Raw genomic sequence first — 27,322 nt, forward strand, 5'->3', positions numbered from 1 at the left:
TTAACAAACTCCAAATGCTCCGAGCACTGTCAGTACCACTTCTTGTGTTGGTTTGTCACCGTGTCCATGTCGTTATCCAATCTCTGCCCTTTGTGGTCCATATAATGGCCATACAATTAAATAGTTTGTGTATTTTGAGCATAATTTTAATGATCAATTGAATGCTGTATTGGATTAGATTTTTTTATTTTTAGAGTATATTATAATAGTATTCATTATACATATTTATATTGCTATCATCTTTCAATGGAGTAAATCTTTATTGTATTGTTAACAAATTTATTGTAACTACATTTATTGTGTATAAATATATATTTATTTTAAAAACATTGTCGTAGAGTTATATATGTTAATAAATTAATATAATCACATGCAAAAACAAACAAAAAACACTTCTTGTTTGGAATATGTATAATGTTCTGGGAATGCGACAGGATATTTCGTTGCCAGAAAAGTATTGGTTCAATTAGACTGATAGCAAACGATCAAAGATCGCTTTAAATGCCTAGTTCAAGGAATGTTTGGCATGATAACCCCCTGCTGTGCATCTCCTGCTTATTGCACTGGTGTCACAGTAGGGGCCAATTTTCTGTGTATTCGTTTCTTGGCTCAGGGCCATTTAAGGTCCATTTTTATAATGAAACCCCTGAAACTGCACAGCAGGATACTCAGATTTGAGATCTGATAAGACATTTAGTCAATAAGATTAAGATCAATTAACAGAGGTTGTGTACAAATACACTTTTGTGGGATGTGGGAGGGGGTCACTTATAGAAGGATTAAACTAGGCCTTTAAGCCATTAAAGACAACACCTATTTTGAATTGAACGCAGCGTTAGTTTATTACTGTATGTGTATAGTTATACATGTAGACGAGTTAAAGCAAGTTTAAATCAAAGAGGCAATTACTCAGCTCTCGTCAACAAAGTAAGATTCGCCTTTTTGTTCATTTTTTTTTTGTAACGTTAATAGTTTACTAAATACGTCGCACAACATCGAGTTTTAACCACCAAGTGATTTGATCAAGCAGTACCAACACACTGATTTGTATTTTTTCGCGGATGCTGAACAGTTGATCTGATTGCCGTGTTACCAGTATCAGTACAAACTATGAGGTTGTGCAAGGTGGCTGGGAAAGTACACTTAATTCGTTGTCGGAAACAGATGTTCTTGTAGAACTCCGTCAAACTCTGTTGAAAGGATTACTGGAGTACCAGAAAAAATTGACATCTGTTTATTTTTCTGATTCTAATAAAAGTTAAATAACAATCAAAATATAAAGCTGTTGGTGGTATAGATGTTGTATTTCCATCTAACGGTATGCAAGAGGTTCTTTCCGACTGCTAACAGCACCTTGATGCAATGACTTATCTTGGTATTTATTTCACGATGTAACCACAAGTATGAAGTTTGTGATCGGATTAGTGTGCTTCTTCAATTTAACATTTGCAAACTACTACAACGAGCGTCATTACCCTGGTCAAGGGGGTCACGTCCGACGGCATGTAGCGGACGGCCCAGGGAGTCGCGGGGATGAGGGCGGCGCAGGGGCCGGGGACTGCCCGCTGCAGTGTCGCTGTATCGCTCTGACGCACTTGGGCTACCGCGACATGGCGGAGCGCTGGATGTCCATGGGACGGCTGGACGGTGTCGGGAACACATTCAAGGGGACAGAGGCTCCGACGTGGATGGAAGACCCCGAAGAGCTACGGGGCCGCGACGTCGTCTGCATGGGCCTCAACAAGGTCCCTAGGCCCCTCCCGGAAAGTAGGTCTTTCTTTAAAGATTCTAGATAGTATTCATCTTATCAATTTTCAAGACGATATAATTTTACTAGTAGTAAACACCAAATGGCAAAACTTCTGTATACTCGGTGTTCTTTTAAATAATATCAAGTTGTATGAATTTAATTAATTAATTGAATTGTATCAGATCTCTTTCAAACTTGATCATTGGCGGGAAAATAGTTTATAATTCGTAACAAAGATAGCAAGCCTTATGTGATGGTCCCTTTAAGTGGGTCTTCGACCGATATAAATGGATTGTAATATTGGTGGTTTAGAAGCACTTCAAGCATATACGTTTTTATGAATAAAGAACAAATAAATGCCGCGTTCAATGACTGAATTTAAACTCAAAACTAGGGATCGACAACCAGGTATCGTTGACGCATTTTGACGTGGTTCCAGTAAACTCTTAAAACAATCATACATGGCTCTTTAGACCTCTTACCTTGCAGAATATGAAATTTTGTAGTTGATATAATGGTGTTCATGATATAAATTATTCTGGATTAATTGTAACACCTTCTGTTAACGAGAGTCTTAGCACACAGCGCCATGTCGGTATACTTGAACATCCATGTGATGTACGTGCACTGTTTTTGTGACATTTCTCATTATAATGACGGTAATGATGATGGTGAACATAAGTCATAAATAACTGGCACTGTCTCTGATATATACACTTGGTTTACCTATGAGTTTTCGTAAAAAGCAGTATTGAAACGAATGTGGGTCTAAAGTCACGACTTGTTTTGCTATATCCACTCTCTATTTTATGTTCAACACCAGAAAAAATAATTAACGATTCAAGACATAAACATCATGGAAATTAGGACGCGCCATCATTTTTTTCATAATTCTTTTGAACCATGAAATGAAGCAGGGCCTCGGATATGTATTGAACAACTATTCCTAATTATCGTTATCGTTATATTGACAAACGCTTCATTAACAATAAGATATAATCCAATTTAAAAGGCATTTTAAAAATGTTTTTTGAAATGAAGTAATACCGCCCACTTACGTTTATACTGATTGTAACTTCGCCTCTTGGTGGTGTTATCGCCAGTTTTTACGTAATTCATTATTGAAATACATCGGTTAAAGTGTCGGTTTTTTCTTGTTTTTATTATATATTTTTTGTGTTAATAATTTAAAAAAACGCAAGTCACACATGTTTAAAAATATAAAAAGTGACGTTAGAAAAAATGCTTCAGTTCTGAAGGCATTTTCTCTTAAAACTGGCTGGTTGCAGTTAATACTAAGGTTTGATCGTTTGTTTCAACTTTAAAACAGTTTTCGTTTTCTGTCATTCATTATCTTACATATCTTATTACTCCTGATTGTAGAGCTTAAAAAGATACTCGGCCATACTAAACCAGCGGAATGACCAGTGTCCGAATGTTTGACATGTAACAGAGATTGTTTTGGGTTTACTTGTTTTGGGGTAATTCCTGAGTTAGTTTAGACTTGTTGAAGGGATATTATAACCATGCACAGTATTACAGAGTTAATTTCTATTATTGACTTTTAAATGCGATGATTGACTGAGCATATTTTATTTTTCAATACAGCAATGTTTTCACCCATTAAAAGGCAACGAAGCGCCATGTGCTGTCTTATTAGATTTAGAAGTCCAAAAACAATGTGTATACATACTATTTTTAGCGTTTACTCGTTGTGTTTACCCTTTTAAGAGGATCTATTTAACTTTTCTGGAAAAATCGTTCGCAGGGAAATCAAATTCTTAAACTTTTTCAACAATCATAGATCTAAAGAGCTCGTTTCCGATACGTTTTTTATTTGACTTATTATACAATGACCAATGTGATTTCTAATTCAAGTTTAAAAGACCAATGACAATCGTAAATTTCATTCATTATTTCTGTGGATTTCACAGGAAGTCAGGGTGATTTCAGACGGCCATTCGGCCGAAAATAAATATAGAGCAGACGTCCGTCACGACATATTGTGTCGCGCATATCTAAAATACCATAATGGACAGATAAATGAAACTGTACAGGAATGTTCAGCACTCGGCAGCGTGTGAAGTCGTGCACCTTGGGGTGTCTGTGTGGCTGCATCGGCTTAGTGTATAGTTATTGTCCTTAGTTGATTTAACAAAGCCCACGGAGTGCATGTACGATGTATTATGTCGTACGTATCGCTAAAAATGTTTGAGCTTAAGTCTTGACAGTTTACACGAATATTTATCAGCATATGGAGTTGATGCCGAATTCCAGTGACAGCAGAGTTATGGCCCTTTATTTAGTTACAATGATTAAAAATAAGTCTGAATTGTGTGTCGTGTGCATCCCAAGATGTATTTGAAGTACAGCCATGAACGTTTAACATAATGTCTTTTAAGCAGCGAAATTTTGGGCATCGACTTTCTGCAAACAGCAAAAAGATAAAATATGAGGGTAGACATATGTTTTCGCGTTGAAAACTCAAATCTAGTTATAAGCTTGAGTTTTTCTGAAGATTCATGGATGCTTCCTATTAGATTAATGATTAATGTATGGCTCAAAATCGAATTACCGAGATGATTCATTTCTGGTTATGAGATGCATCCTTTCATCTTTAAATCTTTCGTATAGCTGCATTTTGCCATGAGAGTAACAGTTGTACAACTCAACTCAACTGAACTAAATTAATGTATGTATTTCTAAATTCTATTGTTTTTAGATGTTTCCATGTAAGATAATTATACTTACCGTGAAAAGAATACTTGTTGTTCCTACTAACCGTGCACCGTATTGTGTATTTACTATTTACACGCGTTTGAGTGCATGATTTATCTTTAAAAACAACCATGATAGTATTGGACCATTTGAGATTGTGATCATGGAGTGCTTGAACGTATGATATATGAAATATTTGTTGACGTGAAAACCCCATGTTTTGTTCCTTCTGATTCATATAAAGGCACACATAGATCTGAGTTTGTTTTGTATGACCCTATATCATCGCCTACTATTCCAGTGGTAAAAGTTGACACGTATTGCCTGAAGATTGAAGGACAAATGAGTTAGGACTGAAGATTAATAAATCTCAGTATTTATCATTGTTTCCAAGTACCATATATCTGCTTACGTCGTTTTGCAGTCTTTTTTAACAGCCAAAAGCCATGAGCAAATCTTATCATCCATTATGCCCTCGCTCAAAGTTCTTACTCATCCTTTTTTAAGTTTGTATAATTGTATAAGACAAGTCCCGAAGGACGCGTCGATAGGGATACATAATATTTATTTACAATTTTCAATGTATAAGATTCTATGGATAGATCATTTGATTGTAAGATAAGTTGAAACTTCTCAATTACACATTGCTTTCTTTTTATTAAATCTATGATGTCAAGGAACCGTTTTGATGTCCGTGAACAGTTATATAACATGTTTGAATGAAGAAATGTTAGCCATAATGATAATCTACAATCTTAATAACTGCCTTTTCATTTTGAATAATCACTGGTCAGACGCACTGGTTATTTCTCTTTGTGTAGGGAAAGCACTGTGCTTGAAAAAATATCTACATTTTGACAGTACGAAACACAGGCGATAACGCGCATTAAGCCATACTGCAGCCATTATAGAGCGAGGGAAGACCTTTATACACAAAAAGGTGATTACGCATCTGTATGATATATTTTTCGAATATCCGCTAAAATTGTTCAGCAGACATTTTTACTGCGAATTGACTGATTGGTTGCATTCGGGGTGAGGGGGATATAGGTTTATTTAATCTTTAGCGTGTGTCTCTGAACACGGCGTTAACTTTATTTTATGAGTTACATATCAAATCAGGTCATTATAGCTTATTTCAATCACTGATTGTATTTTTTAAACTTATGTTTACCCTCATTCCAATTAGGATAGAAAACTAAATATTCACACTAAAATCTATTCAGTCGCGTATTAATTTGATTTCTTGCATCAAAATTATTTTTGTTAGTTCTTGTTCGGTCTCAAAATTCTAAATTGTCCTGATGGAAGCGGCGATGGAAATTTGCCAAGTAAAATGAGAAAAAAATACGCCCGCCACAGTTGTAGCTGAAAATGCAATTTTTGTGAATTAAAAACATTGTATTTGGAAAGATTATATGAATGGAATTTAACAACGGTACGATAAATCGTATTTGTATGTGCGCAATTTAGCACCATTTTCGGGGACTGAAGAGAGACGTTCTACAAGAATGGGGTAACGTTAGCTATTCAAATAAATAATCACTATGCAAAGTCGCTGTATGACGTTCATTCATTGAAGAAAAGGGAAGTCCACACAGGATACTGACACTAATAAAATGTACAAAATGCTAACACTATTGAAAAGGTCCTGTTATGATATTTCGCAATCAACTAAACTTGTTCGCGATTTTCGATTATGAGGGTACCTCATTCGATCGCTGGTATCTTTTTTTATTATCTATAATATTTTATTGTTTCTGTTTTCTACTTGTTAAGTTGATATTATACTTACGAAAACAATCAAACTAATTTGCAACCCCTCGTGAGTCACTTCGAAACCAATAAAACCCTAAGTATTGCACTAGAGCTTTGGTTAAGTGTAAGCGTGCATAATATACGTGTACTTGAGCCGAGATTATCTTTTAAGAATGTTGATTGCATCAAAGTTACCCTCAATTCCGATGCAAATCTTAATAAAACAGATTATTTTGTTCATTAAACATGACGAATATGAATAACAGTTTTAAAGCCTTTTCGAAATTGTAGAAAACTTCAATGCTATATCTACGTAGAGTTTCCGATGTTTATCCCCCTATTTCTATTATGGACATGGTGTACGTTCGCGTGCAAAGACATTTTAGATGTTTTTTTTATTGTTTAAAATATTGACTTGTATCTGCCGAAAACTGGATCAATGTTCAGCTAGTCAGTAGATATTTGATCTAAGGAAAATGTTTTTGACAGGTTACAAATGAGTTTTCGAAACATGATTAAGTCAATTTGTACGGCAACTTTGCAGGACACGATTCACATATTGGGAATGATATATGATAATATGATATATGATACACGTCAACTCTGCACGTGTTGTCGGTCAGAGAGAAAGCGAAACTTATGACCTTATGATTTTTCATAATGGTTATTTCAAATAATTTATATAAATCAGATCACGAAAGAGAGCGGAAATACAACGACTATTTACAGACATTTGCACTCCAAATCCAAATACTAAGATGTACATTAATGTTAACAATAACTGCTCATTTTGCACAGTTCTGGGAATTGTATGGCACAGGACAGAATGCTTCGTTACCGCAAAAATAAACCGAATGATAATAATCTTTTAAAGATCTCTGGTGGCCACTTAAGACAACATTTATTACATAAAAACGACAACTCATTGAAACTTAAGCTATTATTGATTGCAGCATAATACCATTAAGAATCAGCTACCAGTCCAACTAATTAGAAAAACATTCAAAGTAACATTTCAGAATCTGCTTAAACAAAGAGTTAGATTCCTAACATCATAGTAACTTCAAAGTTTAGTTTACTCTGTTCCGTTGCATCGAGTTTTACCACCATGTGAATTAGAGATGTGATCAAGCGGTACCAGTACACTGATGTTGTTTTTTTTTCGCCGATGCTGGGCGGGTGAACGGTTGAGCTGATCCCAGTGTGTTACCAGTACAAGCTAAGAGTTGGCGCAGGGTGGCTGGGAAAGTACACTGGATTCATTGTCGGAAACAGATGTTCTTGTAGAACTCCGTCAAACTATGTAGAAAGGATTACAGGGCTAAAAAATTGACATATGTTTATTTTTCATATGCTGATAAAAGATCACTCATTTCTGTTGGTGGTATAGATGTTGTATTTCCATCGAACGGTATGCAAGAGGTTCTTTCCGACTGCTAACAGCACCTTGATGCAATGACTTATCTTGGTATTTATTTCACGATGTAACCACAAGTATGAAGTTTGTGATCGGATTAGTGTGCTTCTTCAATTTAACATTCGCAAATTACTACAGCGAGCGTCATTACCCTGGGCAAGGGGGTCACGTCCGACGGCAGGTAGCGGACGGCCCAGGGAGTCGCGGGGATGAGGGCGGCGCGAGGGCCGGGGGCTGTCCGCTGCAATGTCGCTGTATCGATCTGACGCACCTCGGCTACCGGGACATGGCGGAGCGCTGGATGTCCATGGGACGGCTGGACGGTGTCGGGAACACATTCAAGGGGACAGAGGCTCCGACGTGGATGGAAAAGCCCGAAGAGCTACGGGGCCGCGACGTCGTTTGTATGGGCCTCAACAAGGTCCCCAGGCCCCTCCCGGAAAGTAGGTGTTAGAAAGGATAAATCTTATTCATTTTCTAAACACTAACAGACAAAAAGTTACTCGGTGTACAATTAAAATCATTTCAAACTATTGATTACCATTTGTACGAAATAAATTAATGAAATTGTCATATAATTATTAAAAGTATAACTTGTGACCAATACGATTTTTTAATATAATGATTGTAGTTTGTTAGAATATTATCGTTTGCGATGGTCCCTTTAAGGTGGTCTTCTGAATGGATGCACTGATGGTGCCTCGACCTATAGCCTAGTAATTGAGGGGCTGCTACGGGTGATGGAGGTCGCGGGTTCAAACCCCGCCCGCGTTATACCAAAATACGTTAAAATATGAACAATTCTCCCATGCGCTATGAAAAATAACAATACTGACGCAGACGATGCATCATTTATAGGTATAGTCGGAACAAGACATTTCTTGCCGTTACTACAATACATGGATTGAGATATCTAGTTGACATTTATTTGGGTTATTCACCATTTTTAGACTATTTTGTAGTTAAGTATTAAAATGAGAACACAAGAATTTCGTATAATAAAGAAAAAAAAAACTTCTCAAAAATATATTTTTTAGAGGATGGAATAAATGTTTGGCCACTTTAATACAATATCGCGTTTGATATATATGATCCTGGATTAATTGTAACATCTTTTGTTAATGAAAGACTTAACACGATGCGACGTTTCGGTATACTTGAACCTCGTACCTATGATTTACGTGCAGTATGCTTGTGACATTTATCGTTATGACATCCTTAATGATGATTGCAAACATAAGTCATAAATAACTGGCACTCTCTCTGATATATACTCTTGGCTTACCTTTGATTTTTGTTCAGAAACACAAGATAAAAAATAGTATTAAAAAGTATGTGGGTTTAAAGCTGCACTCTCACAGATTTACCGTTTTTACCGCTTTTTTATTTTTTGTCTTGGAATGAGCAAATTTTTGCGTAAATATTTGCAAACCAGTGATAAAAGACTGCTGACAAAAAAAAAAAAAGATCGTAGATTTTCATATTTCCGTGCGAAAATTAATGTTAAATTATGGCTTAAACCGTTACTAACGGTTAAGAAAAATGCATAAAACATCAATTTTTGAATTTAAATGTAAAAATCTGCGGTCTGATTTTTTGTCAGTAGTCTTATATAACTGGTTTCTATAGATTTTCGCAAAAATTTGCTTGTTCCAAGACAAAAAAAAAAGTTGTCAAAACGTTCAATCTGTGAGAGTGCAAATTTAAAAGGTATCCCCATTTTACCACATTGTTGTGTTTTAGAGTAAACGCCCGGAGCAATAGTCAACACCGAACTCGTTTATTAATTAATAAATATGTGTTTTGTCATATTGGTTAAAAATGACATTAGCCCCGTAGAAATAAGGACCCGAAATCAAAGATGATTTTTATCTCAAATACATTTGAACCATGAAATGAAGTAGGCCACGCGTTATGTATTGAACACATTACATATTATCGCTAATGTAACACTGACAGTGATACATTACAAACCGCTTCATCTATAATGAGATATAATCCCATTTTAAAGGCATTTTAATAATGATTTTGCAAAAAGTAATACCACCCACTTATGATTATACTGATTGTAACCTCGCCTCTTGGTGGGGTTATCGCCTGTTTTAACGAAAAAAATTCAGTGAATTTGCATTAGTAATGCTGTTGTTTTCTCAATATTTATTTTCTTAAATCGCAAGTCACGCATATTTTAAAATTCAAAATGTTAGGTTAGTTCGGCCCAGATAAAATGTCAGTTTTGTTAAGTCATTTCCCCTGTCCACAGGTTAATTATAAGATTTCCAATCGATGCGACGTTTTCTCTTTCTATATTTGATAGAAAACATGATTCTGTCGTTTGTTTTAACAAATAGCTTTTTAGATACGTCATTCATTATCTTGTTCATGCGTAATACCTCCTGATTGTAGGATTCATTTTTTATAAGTTTTGCTAATAAATGATTTAAAAATAAGCGCTTATGGTAGACGTGAGGAAATAGATTGCGTATTTTAGGAATTTACCTAAAATATCAAATACGCATAATAGCAAGAGAATTTAAAATTTAGATATTTTCGTATTTTAATTTATATGTACAATTGATGGTCTTTTCTAAAATAAACAATTGAATATGTAAATAAGAGGTCATCACCATGGATGATTGGGGTGTATATATTGACACCATAGATATTGATTTCCGTAAGTTACACATATATTTCTGAAATAATTACATTTGTACTGTAATGAAACACTTATTTATTTATTCTACATTGTCTATTGATTGTTTAACTCGTATTATATTTAAATAGTTTGGCTTAAATAATCGTATTCACGAGAAAAAAACACCACCATCCAATACCAACAGTTTACAACATGGCACAATCAAATGAGGATTTGATAGAAGGCTTAAAGCTTATAAAGATCATCTCCAAGCATGTGTTTTGTTATTACAGCGGTCTTCATAAATGAAATCCATTATTGGACTATATCTGCAACTTCACATCAGATAACATTTATCTAAGGGATTTAATGTTTCCACGCTCAGCAATCCTGTGTAGTGTTTTTTTGTGATTTAGTAGATGGTGGTTTAGCTGTCAGCACAAGGTTTTTTTATATGTCTATGAAACCGGCATTGAAAAAGCACGACTCCTTGACTTGTCTGGTTCTCCCATGCACGTGGGATTGCGGGCACGTTGGCTCACGTGCATTACTGATGAGGGCTTTATTGGTATCATCTTAACATAAAGATAACAATCTGTGATTAAAACCTCTGATAAAATGTGTACATGGCGCTCGTGCTGACATGGCTAACCGAAAAGTCAAACATCAACATACAAATACGTGTGTAGAAAAGTAGTTGCCTGGCAGATCTTTGGTCTATCCCATTTGTTTAGCTGCGGTGTGCAATTCCACATATGTTAAAGTACTGAAAGGTAAATATAAATTGAAATGATTTCTTGTTGATTCGTTACGCTATTGAGTAACTGTTGCTTGCGATTATTATAAATGTATAAACTTCCAGCTGATTAAAACAGGTATATGATATGATGTGGCAGTAAATACATTTTACACTTAAAGACGGTAAGTGGAGACGACACGATCATGTCTGTTGCACGGGCTGTACGCTCCGCTCCGCCAATTTGCAGCTAATTAGATAATCCCTGGAAGAATTTGTGCATGCATTTGCGATTGCTTTGTCGATATGTTGGTATTCTGCAACATTTACCCCAGAACGATGTGCTTTCTTGTATATGACCTTATTGAAACATGTGCTTTCGTTGGTCAATCTCTAGGACGTTCATTTCAAGTGTCCCGATTATCTAAAAGGGATATAGGGGTCTATAAGATGTTAACCTTCGCGAATTGTTTCGTGTTAACCACTTCATTTTCTAGATATTTAGTTAACATTCGTGAAACTTTTTGGGAAGAGAATTATCATAAGACTAAAAACAAGCTCGACAGTGCCCAGAACTGCCACCTGTTACCTTTTTGAACTGTATAAATATAAAAGGTTATTAACTAGTAATGCTTTGCGAGTAATACAATAACTGTTTAATTAGATAAGAATCGTGTAACAACTTATATACAAATGCATGTTGGCTTCCAGCAGTAATTGGCTATCTACTAATGGTTTGCGAATTCCACTTCGTAAATAAAATCATAACTGGTTAACTAGATAAGATTCGTTTTACGAGTTACCTATATGACAGGCACTAGCAGGTTATCTAGTTATGGTTTGCGAGTTCTACGTAGTAAGTAACATAATAATGGGTTAACTAGATAAGATTCGTTTTACGAGTTACCTATATGACAGGCACTAACAGGTTATCTAGTCATGGTTTGCGAGTTCCACGTAGTAAGTAACATAATGACGGGTAAACTAGAAAGTGAAACTCGCAAATCAAAAGTAGATATTTATAGAAAAGTAGTAACTTATCTAGTTAACCAGTTATTATGTTACTTACTCAGTGGAATTCCACATACATATCAGAACTAGATAACCAGTTACTCGGCTAGAAGCAAGAAATACATTGAGTATATTAGAAATATGATTTATTCGGCCAGGCTACATGGGTAGACCGACCTAGCTAACTACAATACAAAGAGTATCATTGTTTTATTAACACCTATTATGGCTGAAATAATTGTCCACCTTGCGAAACTTCCACGCACTATACGAACCGAAGATGAACTGGCTAGCAGAAATTGAACAAAATGAAACTGGCTGGGGTACCAAAGCGATATCTGGTGCGTACGCTATTTGAAGCCTTTCACCGACATAGCTTTATAATTTGATTCCAGACAGCTTTACACATGTTCGGGTATGTGATAGGTTTAATACCATTGAAGCATACTATAAAAAATGCTGCGTCTACTGCTAGAAACAACGATGCTGAAATCACATTTAAGAGTCATTTAAGATGACACAGAAATCTGGTCTTGATTGCCTACAAAATCGTCGCTTGATTTCCATACTATTCTAAGTCGATTTTTGGGTTATTGTTTTGATTTTTATATCATTTAAATTGTTTTTTTTTTCAAACCCTTTCATTTGGTCTTACTTAGAACAGTCTATCTATTATGCTTCGAAGGTTATTTTACATTCCTTTCTGTTTTATCTTAAAATCCCCGCTCTCATAACTTCCAGACTGTTCTAAGTCTTAAATTGGCCAATAAAATTATCAGGGTGTCAACGACACGTGATTCATTTCTTTAACAAATCCAAACTGCTTAAAAGTAAGAACAGGTTTGACCACTTGACAAACAAACTTAATAACAAAAATACATGTACAATATCACATACACAAACTGTTCTATCTCAATTAGAACGGTATGGAAGTCATTGAACTAAACAATAGCGTGACATTTGTGGTCATTTCCGTTTTTATAACAGTAAATATTCTAAACAAAAACAAACTGCATGTTAATGATGTTTTATATATCATCGACACTTTGCATTTTAAATGGGCTGTAAAAAATTGGTGTTACGTTTACAAACAAAAAAGTTATAACAAGTTTAAATTTTAAATTCAATTTTCTCAAAACGCTAACAGATGCTGTTGGAACAGTATTGAATTCAAGTGACGAAACAGTGTCGCAATGAGACTAGACGATATACCGTCTCTGCCAACAATACCGAAGAGCCATTTTTCATAACGATTGTAGATTTTCTCTAGTTCAACAACTGGACATGAAATTCAATACAATGACTATACAAGGTTATCTGGCTCTCTGTCTGATGCCACACAACATCGACACATCAAAGGACGACTCCGTCAAGTCACTAGTAAACCACTACTAGGATCACATGCGCAATGTCGCATGGCATGTCGAAAACTTTCAAGCAATAGCATCGGCTTTGAAAACGGACTCAGGGAAATCAAGACGAAAAGCCTGTAACGATAACGGGAACGCGTGCAGAGACGAGAAGTTGTACGAGTATGTATCCAAACACTATAAAACGTCCAACGTCGATGCTGTTCAGATCTGTTACAGTTTAGGTTTATTAAAAAATACGCTCACAGAAGAGTGTTATGGGTCAGGACCGATTCAATTCGTTGATGTTTCTGTTGTGTTGCATAGATATATTTAATTAAATTTCGAGAAGATCATTAATGTATATGTCAGAAAATATCATATGCTACTTTAAAATCAACTATAAGAATAAAGATATACATGTACATGGACTTAATTTATACTTTGACAATGCTGTGTTTTACACTGCATTATATATCTCACTCGCGCACTCCACCGCCGATTATACGTTGTATTCAATAACTGAATCCTTCTGAATTGGTTTCATGTACGGTTACTTGAAAACATGTCATGTTCGCTTTATAACCTTTGAGCAAAACTAAAACATGAGAATCGTAAGTTACGCGCCCGCCACCGTAAGCCCCAACTCCTGGATGGGCCGCTGTATTGGGTTTGCCTATTTTAATGGAATTAACAGTGAAACAGCATGTTAGGTACAGCGTTTGACTTACAGAATTCGTGCATTTCATATTAATACTACCGGGGCATTATTAGAAGGAAATGTAATCCCATAGTAAATGACATGTGAATTATATAGAATATTTATATATTAGTTTTGTTTGTTGTCCGAATGCTTTAACTATATTTTTACACAGATGAGGTTTTTTTTTCTGTTTTGTTTGTTTGTTTTAATTTGAACTGTAAATTACCAGAGATAAGATATTATGTAACCTTTTTCTCGCCATATCAAATCATCAATTTTTCGCTTATCTTTATATTTGATTTGAAACACGATGGTTGAGAGGAATTATGGCAGCCGGCTGATAGTGCTATGAAGAAAGAACATTTGAGAAATTTTCAACAGATGCAAATGGCTCAATAATGCGTTTTGAGATGAATTATACAAGCTAAGTGCTGGGTTAATGGAACAAATCGTAAACATACTATAGTTTATCTTTTCACACAAGCCAATATACTAGAGTTAACATTCGGACAAGAAATACATGATCGAGAATTTTTCCTGCATACCTTAAATGATTTGTCGAAAATTTGACGTGGAAAACGCACTTTTATACCGTTCACCAAAAAGCGTGTGCGTCTTTTTTACCCTCGTCATGAAGCGTAGTAATTTTAGATCACGGTTGACGTCAAAAAGTTCCTTTAAATATCTCTTTTGTACGATTATTTATTTTTAATTCTTTCTGAAAATCTTGCATATTTATATATTTAATTGCGCTTTATTGAAGTGATATAATGTGGTTTTCATAAAAAAATATACTATAAAATAAATAAGAAGTAGCGCCTTGTTGTGCGTGACTTATCTGGGATTTTCCAGCATGACTAAATTCACCGGAAATGCCTATCCGGTATGCAAGAATCAAGTATATTGTGCATTGTATTTCGGTCATTGGCGTACGTGATCAAGTGTCACACTTAACCATCTACTTACCTGAGTTTTAACGTGGAATAATAAAGCCGGTTACAGCTGGGACCAATAACAATCCTACTTCCAGGTTATATTTAACGTATTACAATACGTATACGTTTAAAATTATTTTTTTAAAGCCATCGCCATCGCTCCGTTTAACATTTTAAATTACATTTTGCTTCATTGCACCCTGCATTCCATTATTCGTTCTTCGAGCAACTGCTTTGGCAGCTTTCTTAATCTCAGATATAATCCTGTTTAAGTTTTCCAATGGGCATCATAAATAACAATTGTCAACAAGCATTGACGAATACCACATAGCCTTATTGTTCAAGCATGATGCAATAAGTTATATTAACGAGTGTTTAATATCATTACACCAGGTGGCATGACGCTTTTAATGTCGGCCATTTCCGTGAAATGAGTCTTAAAAAAGTTTTTATCTCCGACAAGCTGCGGGATAGATATCTATCGGATAATGTTCCGTATGTCGTTTATTTCGATTGTTTCCGTCTAGTTTTGAACAACATTTCGAACTTAAGCCCTCTAGTATAAAATTAACGGAGCTGTTTTGAGTTCTGCTTCGTGGCTGGTTACAAAGTGCTTGCTTACTTCTACTGTTCGGAATTGTTAATCAAGAACTTAAATACAAAATAAAGCCTGTCCTGTCCAATCAGCTAATACTTTATTATTACAAGGAACGTTATTGCAAGAATGACTCTTGTTTTCTAAAAGAACGGATGACACTACGATGTGCTCAAGATTTCTTTGTTAAAACACTTACTATAAATATTTGTAAGAGATACCATGATGTCGTTTTAAAAGTGTCTGAAGTCATCGATAGCCAAGATATGGCGGTTAATTTTAAATAGGTTAAAACATATGCTGGATTAACGTAAGCACTCCAAGAGTGGCAATGTATCACTAGATAGAACAAGTGTGCAATATGTCGTGTACACACCAGCCTAGTTAGAGTTTGATTTATGTGGTTAATATATGTATAAACAATGTTTCCATGATTCTTTAATTCTAGTTTGCATTGTTTCATTCGTTTTTGATGGAGTGCGAAGGTTTAAACTTCTTTCCATATTTCAATAGAGCCACATTGCATTACTAATCTCTTTGAATATACACATTGAAAGAATACAAATAAAATATATGACTAGGATTTGTTGGTTATAAGGTATTGCCAAGCATACGAGTATTTAATATTATAAATCGTTGTTCGGTTTGGCTATCGGTTTCATAGGAAAACAACAAACCACGATAACAACAGTTTACAGCAGGTTACAAAAAGAAGGCCGAAGGCTGAAAGCGTTAAAAGATCATCTTCAAGCTTTTAGTGTTTTATTATTGCTACGGTTCTTCATAAATATAATCTATCTATAAACTGTATCTGAAACTGTAGGTAAGATTAGATATTTATTAAAGAAAGTCGAAATTCCCGCAATCTTTTGTAGTGTTTATATTGTTTTAATAGATGGTGATTTAACTGTCAGCACATTACTTACAGGCCTTTATGTCTATGAAACCGGCATTGAAGTAGCACGACTCCTTGACTTGTCTGGTTTTCCCATGTACGTGGGATTGCGGGCACTTTGGCTCACGTGCATTACTGATGAGGGCTTTATTGGTATCATCTTAACATAAAGATAACAATCTGTGATTAAAGCCACTGATAAAATGTGTACATGGCGCTCGTGCTGACATGGCTTACTGGAAAGTCAAACATCACGTATTTTCTAGAACATACGTGTATAGTAAAGTCGTTGACTTTGCAGGAAGTCTTTGATCTGCCTCATTCATTGGCTGCGGACTCAGTTCAAAATACTGTATAGTAGAATCAAAACAATTCACTTGAACACGCAGAATCAAAATTGAGCGGCGCATATGTTGATTCGTTTTACGTTCGAGAAATTAATTTCTTTCGCATGCGATTATTATGATCTTTGCAGCTCTCTAAATTAGCCGAACGAAAAAGAGATATGTTTTGATGTGTCATTAAATATATTTTACACTTCAAGACGGTAATTGAAGACGACACGATCATGCCTGTTGCACCGGGCTGTACCCTCCGCCCCGTCAATTTGCAGCTAATTAGTAAAACACGAGAGGAATTTGTGCATGCATTTGCGTTTGTTTTGTCTACATGTTGGGATATTGCAACATCTATTCCAGAACGATGTGCTTCATTGTAAGATGGTCTTAAAGCCTATAATGCACCATCTGTTGTAGGCACATTTGCTGCATTGAATTAAACGGTAACATTTTATTGAACTTTTATTGACTTTCATTTTTTCATTTTAATACGAAAGACATATCTTTTTTCTTCAATTGTGAATACTATTCGTATATAATAATTTGAACAAAAACTGTTTAGATTATATTTCTTAGAATAATGTATTTATGCGTTTACTTGGAGTTTAAGCTACAAACATTAACAATGAACTTTTCGGTCGATTTCAAGTATTCACTCAAGAACAGGTTTACTCTATAAACACATGGGAATGCTATAACGATTTTTTATTCTGAAAAAATCCAACAAAGAACAACCCTGAATGAAAGATTTATTGAACATGGTCATGGTATTTTATTTCTGATGGTAAATAAATTCACAGAGAAATACAAAGAACAAGTTTTATTTACTGTTACTTTTTGTGTCTGTGGGATTAATTCCAGCACCAGGGAGAGACGTTTTGGTGCCTAGTGGTTTTCCTTACTTCAAAGATGTTCAAAAGAGAAAAATAAATACAACATATTTAGGAAAGACCTTTGATTTACAAAATATGTTTATCTTTTATTAATGTGAAGCATTAATATAGGAAATGTGTGCAATCACATAAAGCCGCTTGTAAATTATAGATAAAAATGTGTGCGGTCTTTAGAATATTTAGCCCTTCAAAATAGGTTGTTGACGTGGTACAGACATTTACCAAAGTGTCCATGCTAAAGTAACATTTTATTGGAGTATCAGCATGGATGATATATTAATAACCCCATACCCTTCACTTGTTTAATGGCCGTTCATTCTTACTTCACAGGTGTGCTGTTATTTTATGTTTCTGTATATGTTAGCTGAGATGAAATATAATGGTACCATTTTCACACCACATCATATCTTTATTTGAGATGTTTTAAGCTTATCTCTATTATCATGATTTGAAACATGATGGGTGATAGGAATTATGACAGTCGAGTGATAAGGAAATGAAAAAAGAACATTAAAGAGTACTAAACAGATGCAAATGACTCAATGACGGGTCCAAGGTACATTACAAAATTAAAAATTATGCTTGTGGCACTTTGCTCATTTTTTCCTGCGAGCCTGGAATGTTAAAAAATCTAAGCAAGCTGATATTGAGTAATTTTACAATGAACAGAGGCCCGTTTGTCGAACGTAGTCGTAAATTGAAATGATCTTTGGGTTTTATTTTAGTAAATTTGCTACACATTTGCGTAAATTTAATTTTAGCTAGTATTAAAATTGAAAAAAAAATAAAATAACGAAATATCGACTTAATACCAACTGTGACCTTTCAACAGCTTTAAGTTTATAGAACATAGTAACAAGTAAGATTCTTTTACTGAAGCGGCCCCAGGCCAGACTTAAAATCTTCATCGTAACTTTCTTCATTAGGCTCAATTTCTTACTTAAACTATAATTCACATAAGCAAATATTGTTTGTTCTGTTTATCACAAACAAAATAACAAAAAGTCGCAGAAATCTGATAAAATGAGAACATTACATAAGCAATACCAAAACAGTAATATTGAGTCTACCTTGACCCTGTTTTGAGAGACTTGAGCTTTTCTAGCAATTGTAACCTGGTGCCTTTTGATGTCATCGTAACTTACGGTTAAAGATACTTATCAGTCACTTATTACATAATTGAAGCAGCAGCAAAGTTATTTTACAATGTCCCATAGGGACAGTCGTAATCGAGGCAAAAAGAAGAGGTCCTCGAAAAGAAATCAGCAAAATCAAGGACCAATTAAGAAGTATGGTCCTAAATTGCCGTGCTACTACACCTGTGCTAATTAGTATAGTGAGTGAAACATTACACGAGGAATGCGTAACCAGCTCAATACGAACTGTTTTTGCAGCCATCATAGTAGCGAGATGCCTTTGCAAAAAATGACAATTGTTCTTTATGGAACTTAGCAGGAATGTCAGTGGCAATAAAAAGTGCTCTTCCATTGTTGGAATACCTTCAATAATCCTGGGTAATGGGAGTTCTTGATGTCGAATTAATAGTGTCTATGTCATCAAAAGCCAAGCTTTGGCGGTTGATGCTCAGGTTCAAAAACGCAAACACTCGAGGAATTGCAATAAATTACAATACAAAAACATAGAACACTTAGGTATATGTCTTTTTTGCTGATTCTTGGATTTTTAGGCTCACAAACATGACAAGGTAGACGTTGACCCCTGTTGTCAAATTGTAAAGGATACAGAACAAAAATCGAGTAATACTTGATTCTTAATTGATTTGAAAGTTTGCTGTTGAAACTATCGCCGCTTTTCAAGTCCAAATTAAACGCATGGAAGCAGGGATCATTATATTGTATGTGCTGTTTTTGTGTTTATATAAATACATTGCACAACTCTTAATGTAAATTTAGCATTTAAATTCAGCTTTTAACTATAATCTTGAAGCATAACTTATGGTTTCTCGACTGACATTCACCTTCTAGGTCCCTGTTTGCATCGCTTTCTTCGTTTATTGATGATGTTCGAAGGTTCTTCTTTTCATATTTCATTAATGCATTTCTTATCTTTTTGAGATACAGATTTAACATATTGGTATGAAGTCAATAAATTGGATTTTGGTAAATAACTAAATCAATGCGAACGAGTATGTAATTTACAGATTCGAAATTCCATGCAGACAATATATCATTGATTGTAATCGGACCGTCGGAATTTTTATATGAATATACTTTATTATTATACATTTGTGATATATAGATCAGTCGATCCTTTTACCATTCTTATACTATTTGTTTTGTATATTGCCACATTAGGACACTAATTTAAGTGTGAAGTTTTAAATGTAATAGGTACACTAATATTCTACAGCCCCCATGCCATGGCAGCTTTCAATGATAAAAGTCGTTGGAATAAAGAATGCTTGCAGAAACTACCGACTGTGCTGACAAATTACACCCCTCACTTTTATACTATACTGTAATAATAATATAGGCATTCCTTAAAAAACACTTAACGTAGCATTTTGGAAGTTCCTACTGATTGTTTTGCCAATTGTGGGCGTTACAGAATGTTATTCAAATGGTCCTATTCATTCATGTTAGTTTCTATTTGCCCACATCTCTAATGCACTCTCATAGCAGCCGTTATGTCAGTTTTAAGAGCCTGCAACTGCATTGATTAAAAGAACATTTAACGGAATTAATACCAGATGGACTATGTTTTAGCGGTGTTGAACACTGGACGGGCTGCCAGCGGTAGGCGTTAACAATGGTTAATGGGTTGATGGAATTCTGTGAAATATTTATTTGATTTGATTTTAGGCAAGTAAACAATGTGTTCAGCTATTAGAAACACACTGCCTTTCCCATTTTGGCATGCTTTAATTCGTTTTTTTTGCATTGTTTCGTGAAGAAAATTGTAACCGTCTACCCAGATAATTTTATATGTATATCAAATTTATTATTTGAATGTTTTGAATGTTCAAGATAACTTACAACGCAGTTATTCTTACATCCGTTACCATGAACAGACGTAACGACAACAGCATAATTAACCTCTTTCGCTTTTTCTGGTGTCTACGTTTAGAAATATGTTTTATTGTGAATATTATCCTATAAAGAATAGTCCTCATAACTACGACCTCCATATATCAAGACACTGTGCTCGAGGTCAGGTAAGGACAAACACAATATGACAAACAATTATGGTGGCTCTGCTTGTCGTAGCCACTTTTCAAAGAAGGCCTCTAAATATGTTCCACTTCATCAAAAGGAAATGAAGTATCGTACTTTACATCTAAATGTCTTAAATATGATATATCGTATACGACTTGTAGACCTTTATATGTTCAGAGCGTATTGGAGGTGAATGTTTCCTTATAAACAAATGTTGTTTTGCATTCATTTTCATATTTCAAACCTATTCTTGTACATATACATACAATTTAAGTGCACAACTCTGATTATGTTTTTATTATTCCTGTTCAATTCCTATATCTTTATCTTTTATAGAACAACCATTTAATGACATAATCAGTCGGTATATATACTCGTAATATAGTATTTGATTATGTGTTGTGTTTACTCCTCAAATAATGGGTAAACATAAGTATATATGAAAAAAACAAACAGTTTCAATCAAACGATATTGATATGTTTTTTTCATTTGGGATTTATAACTGTGTTTCTTGTTTCAAATTCAGTTAAAGAAGAAAGCGGGCTGGTTTAATTGTTGAGTAATAGTTGCAAAAACAAGAACTAAGAGTGTTAAGGCACATTACGATTCATTTCATCTCTTGACAGCAGTAAACAGCATTAATAGATCATTTTGAGTGTGTATTCTACGAAACACCAACAGTGCTAACGATGGTTAACACGTGGTTTTGTAATCTGCAAGGCGAGGGGGGCATCTTCCCATATTTTAAGCAAAGTGCCATGCGTGTTTGATGATCTTTTGTATGCAATAAGTCTTTGAGACAGAATTGTGTTCAAGTAACAGTAATCGACCTTTAAATTTGTGTAAGTAGACAACTCCCCTGAGATATACATCAGTATTTACTTGTGTTAGCTATAGGATGCAAATTAATTTTTATTGAAAATAGAAGTCAGAGTATTACAAACTAGAACTCGAAACAAGAACACCAAACACACAATTGCGAGTTCTTAATCAGAAATGTATACATGCAAGTACCTAAACATACGATGAAAGTCTTGAAACTAAATATGATGCTGCCTGCCAAAACAGGGTTGACTTTAAAGGGGCACTTTATAGGCCGATGATTTTATATTTAATTTAAATGCATTATTAACTCATTTGACCTTGATGATCAACGCTGGTAAATGTGTTAACTGGGGAATTTGTTGCCACATAGCTATTAATTGAAAATACAACAACAAACGAACAACACTTCTATAGGCTAACATTTCTTACCTGTACACACATCATATGTTGTTTTTTGTGTTTGAATTTTTACGTCAAATGAGTTAAACATAACAAAGCAAGATATTATTAATCTATATTGTGTTCTTTAAAGATATAAATGTGGATACATTTGTATGGTCCTCTTGTCACATTATAAACAATGTGCTAAACTCGTTAAAATCAATGTTGTAAAGTATCGTTACGGATCCAATAAGAACGTTTATACTTATTTTCAGACACGATGAAGATGACCTTGTACGGAGACAGTAGCGCTTCTTCCATGGAGAAGGAGACACAGGTCACCTATCTGCGGGACACATCCTTCCAGCAGGGAGACAACCTCCGCCAGCTCACAATATCCGGAAACAACCTGCACATCCTCTACCCATTTGTGTTTCGCGGTCTGCCCAGTCTAGAAAATCTGGCCTTGCAAAACAATAACATTTCCTATATATCCGCCGCTACTTTTGCTCGCTTGGATAATTTACTGGAGTTGAGACTGTCCGGAAACTCATTGCAGTTTCTTTCTCCGAATGTATTTGGGTCTTTGCTGAATATGCAGTACCTTTTTCTAAACGGGAACAAGTTGTCTACTCTTCATGTGCACCTGCTCCGAAACCTTGCAAGTCTCCAGCATCTCGACTTATCTCGAAATAATTTCAGGACATTTGAAGATTCTGTTTTTGACGGTGCTGTTAATTTGCAGGAGCTGTTAATTAATGAGAATCAGATCTGGTATGTTCGTTCAAGGTGGTTTCAAAAGCTTGCAATGCTACGAAGACTTGAAATCCGCGCAAACGTGATTACACGCATCGATCCAAGATCTTTTGAAACTCTCACAAATTTAAAACAGCTGTCCCTTTCTGCAAACATCATTAACACGGTTTCAAATGGGGCCTTTAAGAATGTTTCCAAATTAGAGGAGCTTGATATAGGGACAAACGACATTAGTATGCTTGAACCGGACTGTTTTGACAGCTTGAATTCGCTTGACATACTAAAGCTCAGTGACAACAAAATTTCTTTCATCAACAACAAGACATTTGTATCTACCCCAAAACTCCGCCAGCTTGAAATGTCGAAGAACACAATAAGTGATATTGAGGAAGCCGCGCTTCATCCGTTAACTTTTCTGGAAAAGCTTGACCTGTCTTACAACAAACTCAAGAAGATTGAACGTAAAACATTCACAGGACTAATGGAATTAAGAAACCTGAACCTTGAACATAATATCATTTCTGATGTAGAAAACGACGCCTTCATAGTTGCCCCGTTAAACCAACTGTCAAAAATTACCTGGCTAAGTCTTCAATATAATCGGCTGAAAGAAATCAACGGTTATGCCTTATATGGGCTTCCACATATGAAGTTTCTTAATCTTGGACATAACAGAATTCGACATGTTCATAACAAATCGCTCTACACCCTTTCAAGCTTACAAAATTTGCTGTTGAATGACAACAAAATCAGGAATTTTGAAGATAATACGTTCGTTAACCTAAAACAGCTCACCTCTTTGAACCTGGAGAACAACAAGATATCCACGGTGAATGATAATACTTTTATCGGACTTGCCAATCTTGAGGATATTAACATCGTTTCTAACGGGCTGAAAACTATTTCACAAAATGCTCTCCGCCACTTTTCAAGTCTTAGTACTCTTACTCTAAAGAGCAATTTATTATCAACGTTCAGCTTTGAAGATATATTGCTACTGAAAAAGATAACAGTAGTTGATTTGAGTAACAATATTCTATATAGAGTGACGTTTCCTAACCAGAAAACGCATAACATCCGTCAGTTGGAACTCTCAACGAACCGACTAGAGACCCTATCCCCGGATGTTGCCAATGTCCTTGCTCCAGGTGGGAATGTATGGCTGGGAGACAACCCCCTGTCATGTGACTGCAGGCTCGCATGGCTACCGGACAGCATCAGACAGTCATACAAACTCCGCCTGCTGGGAACAACAAAGACTGTGTGCACATCGCCACCATCTCTACACGGAATGAAGGTAATGAAACATTGTTTAAATATACTATAATTTTATTAATTAGGTGATTTCATATTGGCCTAGTTATTTGTCCGAGGTTAGCTGTATTTGCCTGAGCCCGAAAAGGGCGAAGGCAAATACAGCCGACCGAGGACAAATAACTGGGCCAATATGAAATCACCTAATTCGCCCTTTTCGGGCTCAGGCAAATACAGCTAACCTCGGACAAATAACCAGGCCAATATGAAATCACCTAATTAATAAGTATTTTATTAATTAACTATAACCGTTTTGGTTAAAAACATTCGTATAACTTACCTTTCACATTGAAGCCGTATTTATTCCTTATTCATTCATGGTGTCTGCTTTTCTAAACTTGACTTTGCTGATTTTGACATGCATCCTTATAGTGACATTGTACATATTTATGAATAAAGCACTGTTCATTGTAAGGAAGCATGACTTTTCGTTTTATTTTGCAAATCGTTTGCCAAAACGTCAAATGTTTCACCTCCGTCGTCCATTTTGTCGGCGTACAAAATCATAATAGTCGTAAATTCTACCAACGGGTTAAATACAACTGTTATATCAAATCGTACAAAGTGGTTCAATCATTTAATAGGTTCAAGTATTCCAAAGAGGTTTACACAAAGCACAAAACTTTCGAAACAGTCGGAAACGGAAAACAAAATGGCTACCTATAAAAATAATTTCCAGCGTATTTCTCATATTAGGCGAGTTTCGACAGCCAATGAAAATGGCTCATTTCTCAGATCCTATATTAGGATAGTTTTTTTTAGGAGAGTTTTATAGCCATTCAAAACAGAGGAAACTCATATTAGCCGAGTTTTGTTGATATCTGCCTAGTTTGGTCGATATAGAGCGAGTTCTGGCATATATTGTCTACAATTGTCTGGTATTGATACCGCAGTTGTTTCTGTATCTCGCCAAATACGTAATAGTTGATTAATAATAGTTAATATACTACTTCACCCATAGTGTAATTTTAAAGAAATGTAACACAACACTGAGGGCAAGATGATAGTTTAAGGACCGGCCAGTCAGCCGACGAAAGTGTAACGCCTCGGTCAATTCACCTTCGGGAGCTGACTGGCCGGTCCTTATAATGCCATATAGCCCAAAGTGGTGTGTAAACATTTTTTTTATATTATACCTTTTATTTTATATTACCATTCAACATTTTTAAATCGCTTTAGGTGTGTTTCATTGAACAAAGCTAATAATGTTTATTTAGGACAAATTTACGCCGTTGTGAAAATAGCAAGCCGCACTTAGCAGTTGTATGACGTCAGCGATCCATGTTTATATTTTTGGTGATGGCCTGACCGGCCTAAAATATGATATTGACCGCTGGCGTCATAAAACCCGAATTTTATTAAAATACAGTGATATACGGACCGGTCGACTTTATATGTACTAAGAAGGGTCACATTTATGTAAGGTATTTATAAAACTATGACATGGTTTGCACTGTGTAATAATATAGGCATGTTCACTTGCAAAATTAATATCTTCTGGTGAATCTAGGTCATGGACGTTGCGTCTTCGAATTTCCAATGTGACAATGCCACATTATCAGAGCCGTTAACATGCCAAAACCTTCAGATCAAAGACACGACCAAGATACAAAAGCAAAAAGTGGGGTACGTATGCATTTTCGCGTTCTATATCATACATGTTTATGGAACTGAATTCTCTGAAAGGCTAAGTTCACAAATGCTCATTATCAGCCATCAGCCCCTTTGCTTTTGTTTTTACCTGTAGTCAAACAAACACATATCTCATTTACAAATTTCAAATACATTAAAGAAACATTTGATATACACCAAAAATATAAATCTATGCTCATCTTTTCCAAATTTAAGGAAAGGCAAACGGGAAACAAGGAAGTGGCATGTGACATTGAGGGCGTTGGACAACACGAAAAACACGACCCGGGCGTGTTACGGCCTACTTGTGAAGGACAACTGGGTACTAATGCGACAAAGCTGCGCCATTGAGAATCTTCCGATAACTTCTGCTAACATAATTGTAAAGATAGGAAGAAAGGAATCCAGGAAAATCCTGCTTAGTGTTGACCACGTAACGGCACCGGGAGTGAAGGAATTTGATTTAAGGCTTATAAGACTTGCTCCTAATCGAAAGCGGGACAACTCTTTATTGCCATGTATTTTGTCTCATTCGCAGTTCTATCAGCTTTCTAAAGAAATGAACGAAGCAATTCATACCACAAAAGTGTATAAGAATGAGACTGGGAAATGGCGTCTTCAGGCCAAAAGAGGGATTCTGTTACCTAAATGTAAGAAAATTAGTAGCATATGCGTGCGCAGTTACCGAACGGATTCTGGCGAACATACGTATGGGTCACCCCTGTCACTGCGCTATCAGGGTGTTTGGTATTCAGCTGGACTTGGGATGGACAACGAACTGGCCAAGCGTAGTGAGATAAACTTTACGCCGCTATGGACGGTTACAGATTGGATGGGTTCTACAATTCATGAAATTGACAGCAAGTGCAAATTTCAGCTGAAGAAAAACACTCCGCCTTTAGCGTTGTGTGAAAATCTTGAATTTCGCGGGCACTTGGAGTCAGATTATGGTCAAGACTTTTAAATATGAATAAGCAACGAATGTCCAGTTTGTGATAAAATATTGATAGATGTATTTGATAAGATTTTATTTGTATATTTACGTTTTAAATAATCCGTACATTTGTTACGGATATGACGTAATTCATGAAAATGATTAGAAGCATTTTTTCGCCAGCATATATTTGCTTTAATAAATCTATACTTTGTAAATAATGTAGTTTGATGTTTATGGATTATATTTAATTTAGACTCCATTTACCAGCAGTTGAAGTCAATACACACTTTAATTGAATGTCCAATGTTTTATTAATGTTAATAGAAATGATTCAATATAATATGATGTCATAAAAATAGGCCAAAGTACATTTGATACGGATACGATATTCAGTATCTCCATTATTATATCTGTTGTGTGACGATGACAGGGTGACATTAGATAATTTGTACAGAAATTAAATGGCCACATTTAGATATAACTTGTATGGCAATTAACCAAATGCATACACTATTATTTTATGATCACTGATGTTATACTAGGTAATTATTAAAAATGTTTAACATA

At 35.3% G+C, this 27,322-nt stretch overlaps 1 protein-coding gene across 2 annotated transcripts; it reads left to right on the forward strand.

The window, feature by feature from the left end:
• Positions 1–1,033: 1,033 nt before the first annotated feature.
• On the forward strand, positions 1,034–27,322 carry LOC128232577 (insulin-like growth factor-binding protein complex acid labile subunit). Of its 2 annotated transcripts, none has more exons than XM_052946222.1 (4): positions 1,034–1,767; positions 22,392–24,169; positions 25,697–25,812; positions 26,035–27,322. In XM_052946222.1, the coding sequence occupies exons 1-4, from the start codon at positions 1,404–1,406 to the stop codon at positions 26,780–26,782; spliced, it is 3,006 nt and encodes a 1,001-aa protein (XP_052802182.1). In that variant the 5' UTR covers positions 1,034–1,403; the 3' UTR covers positions 26,783–27,322. The 2 variants fall into 2 exon arrangements, with proteins under 2 accessions (XP_052802182.1, XP_052802183.1); XM_052946223.1 differs by lacking the exon at positions 1,034–1,767 and adding an exon at positions 7,520–8,086.

Source organism: Mya arenaria, chromosome 4 (assembly GCF_026914265.1).
Source record: "Mya arenaria isolate MELC-2E11 chromosome 4, ASM2691426v1".
In the NCBI taxonomy this organism is placed as follows: Eukaryota; Metazoa; Mollusca; class Bivalvia; order Myida; family Myidae; genus Mya; species Mya arenaria.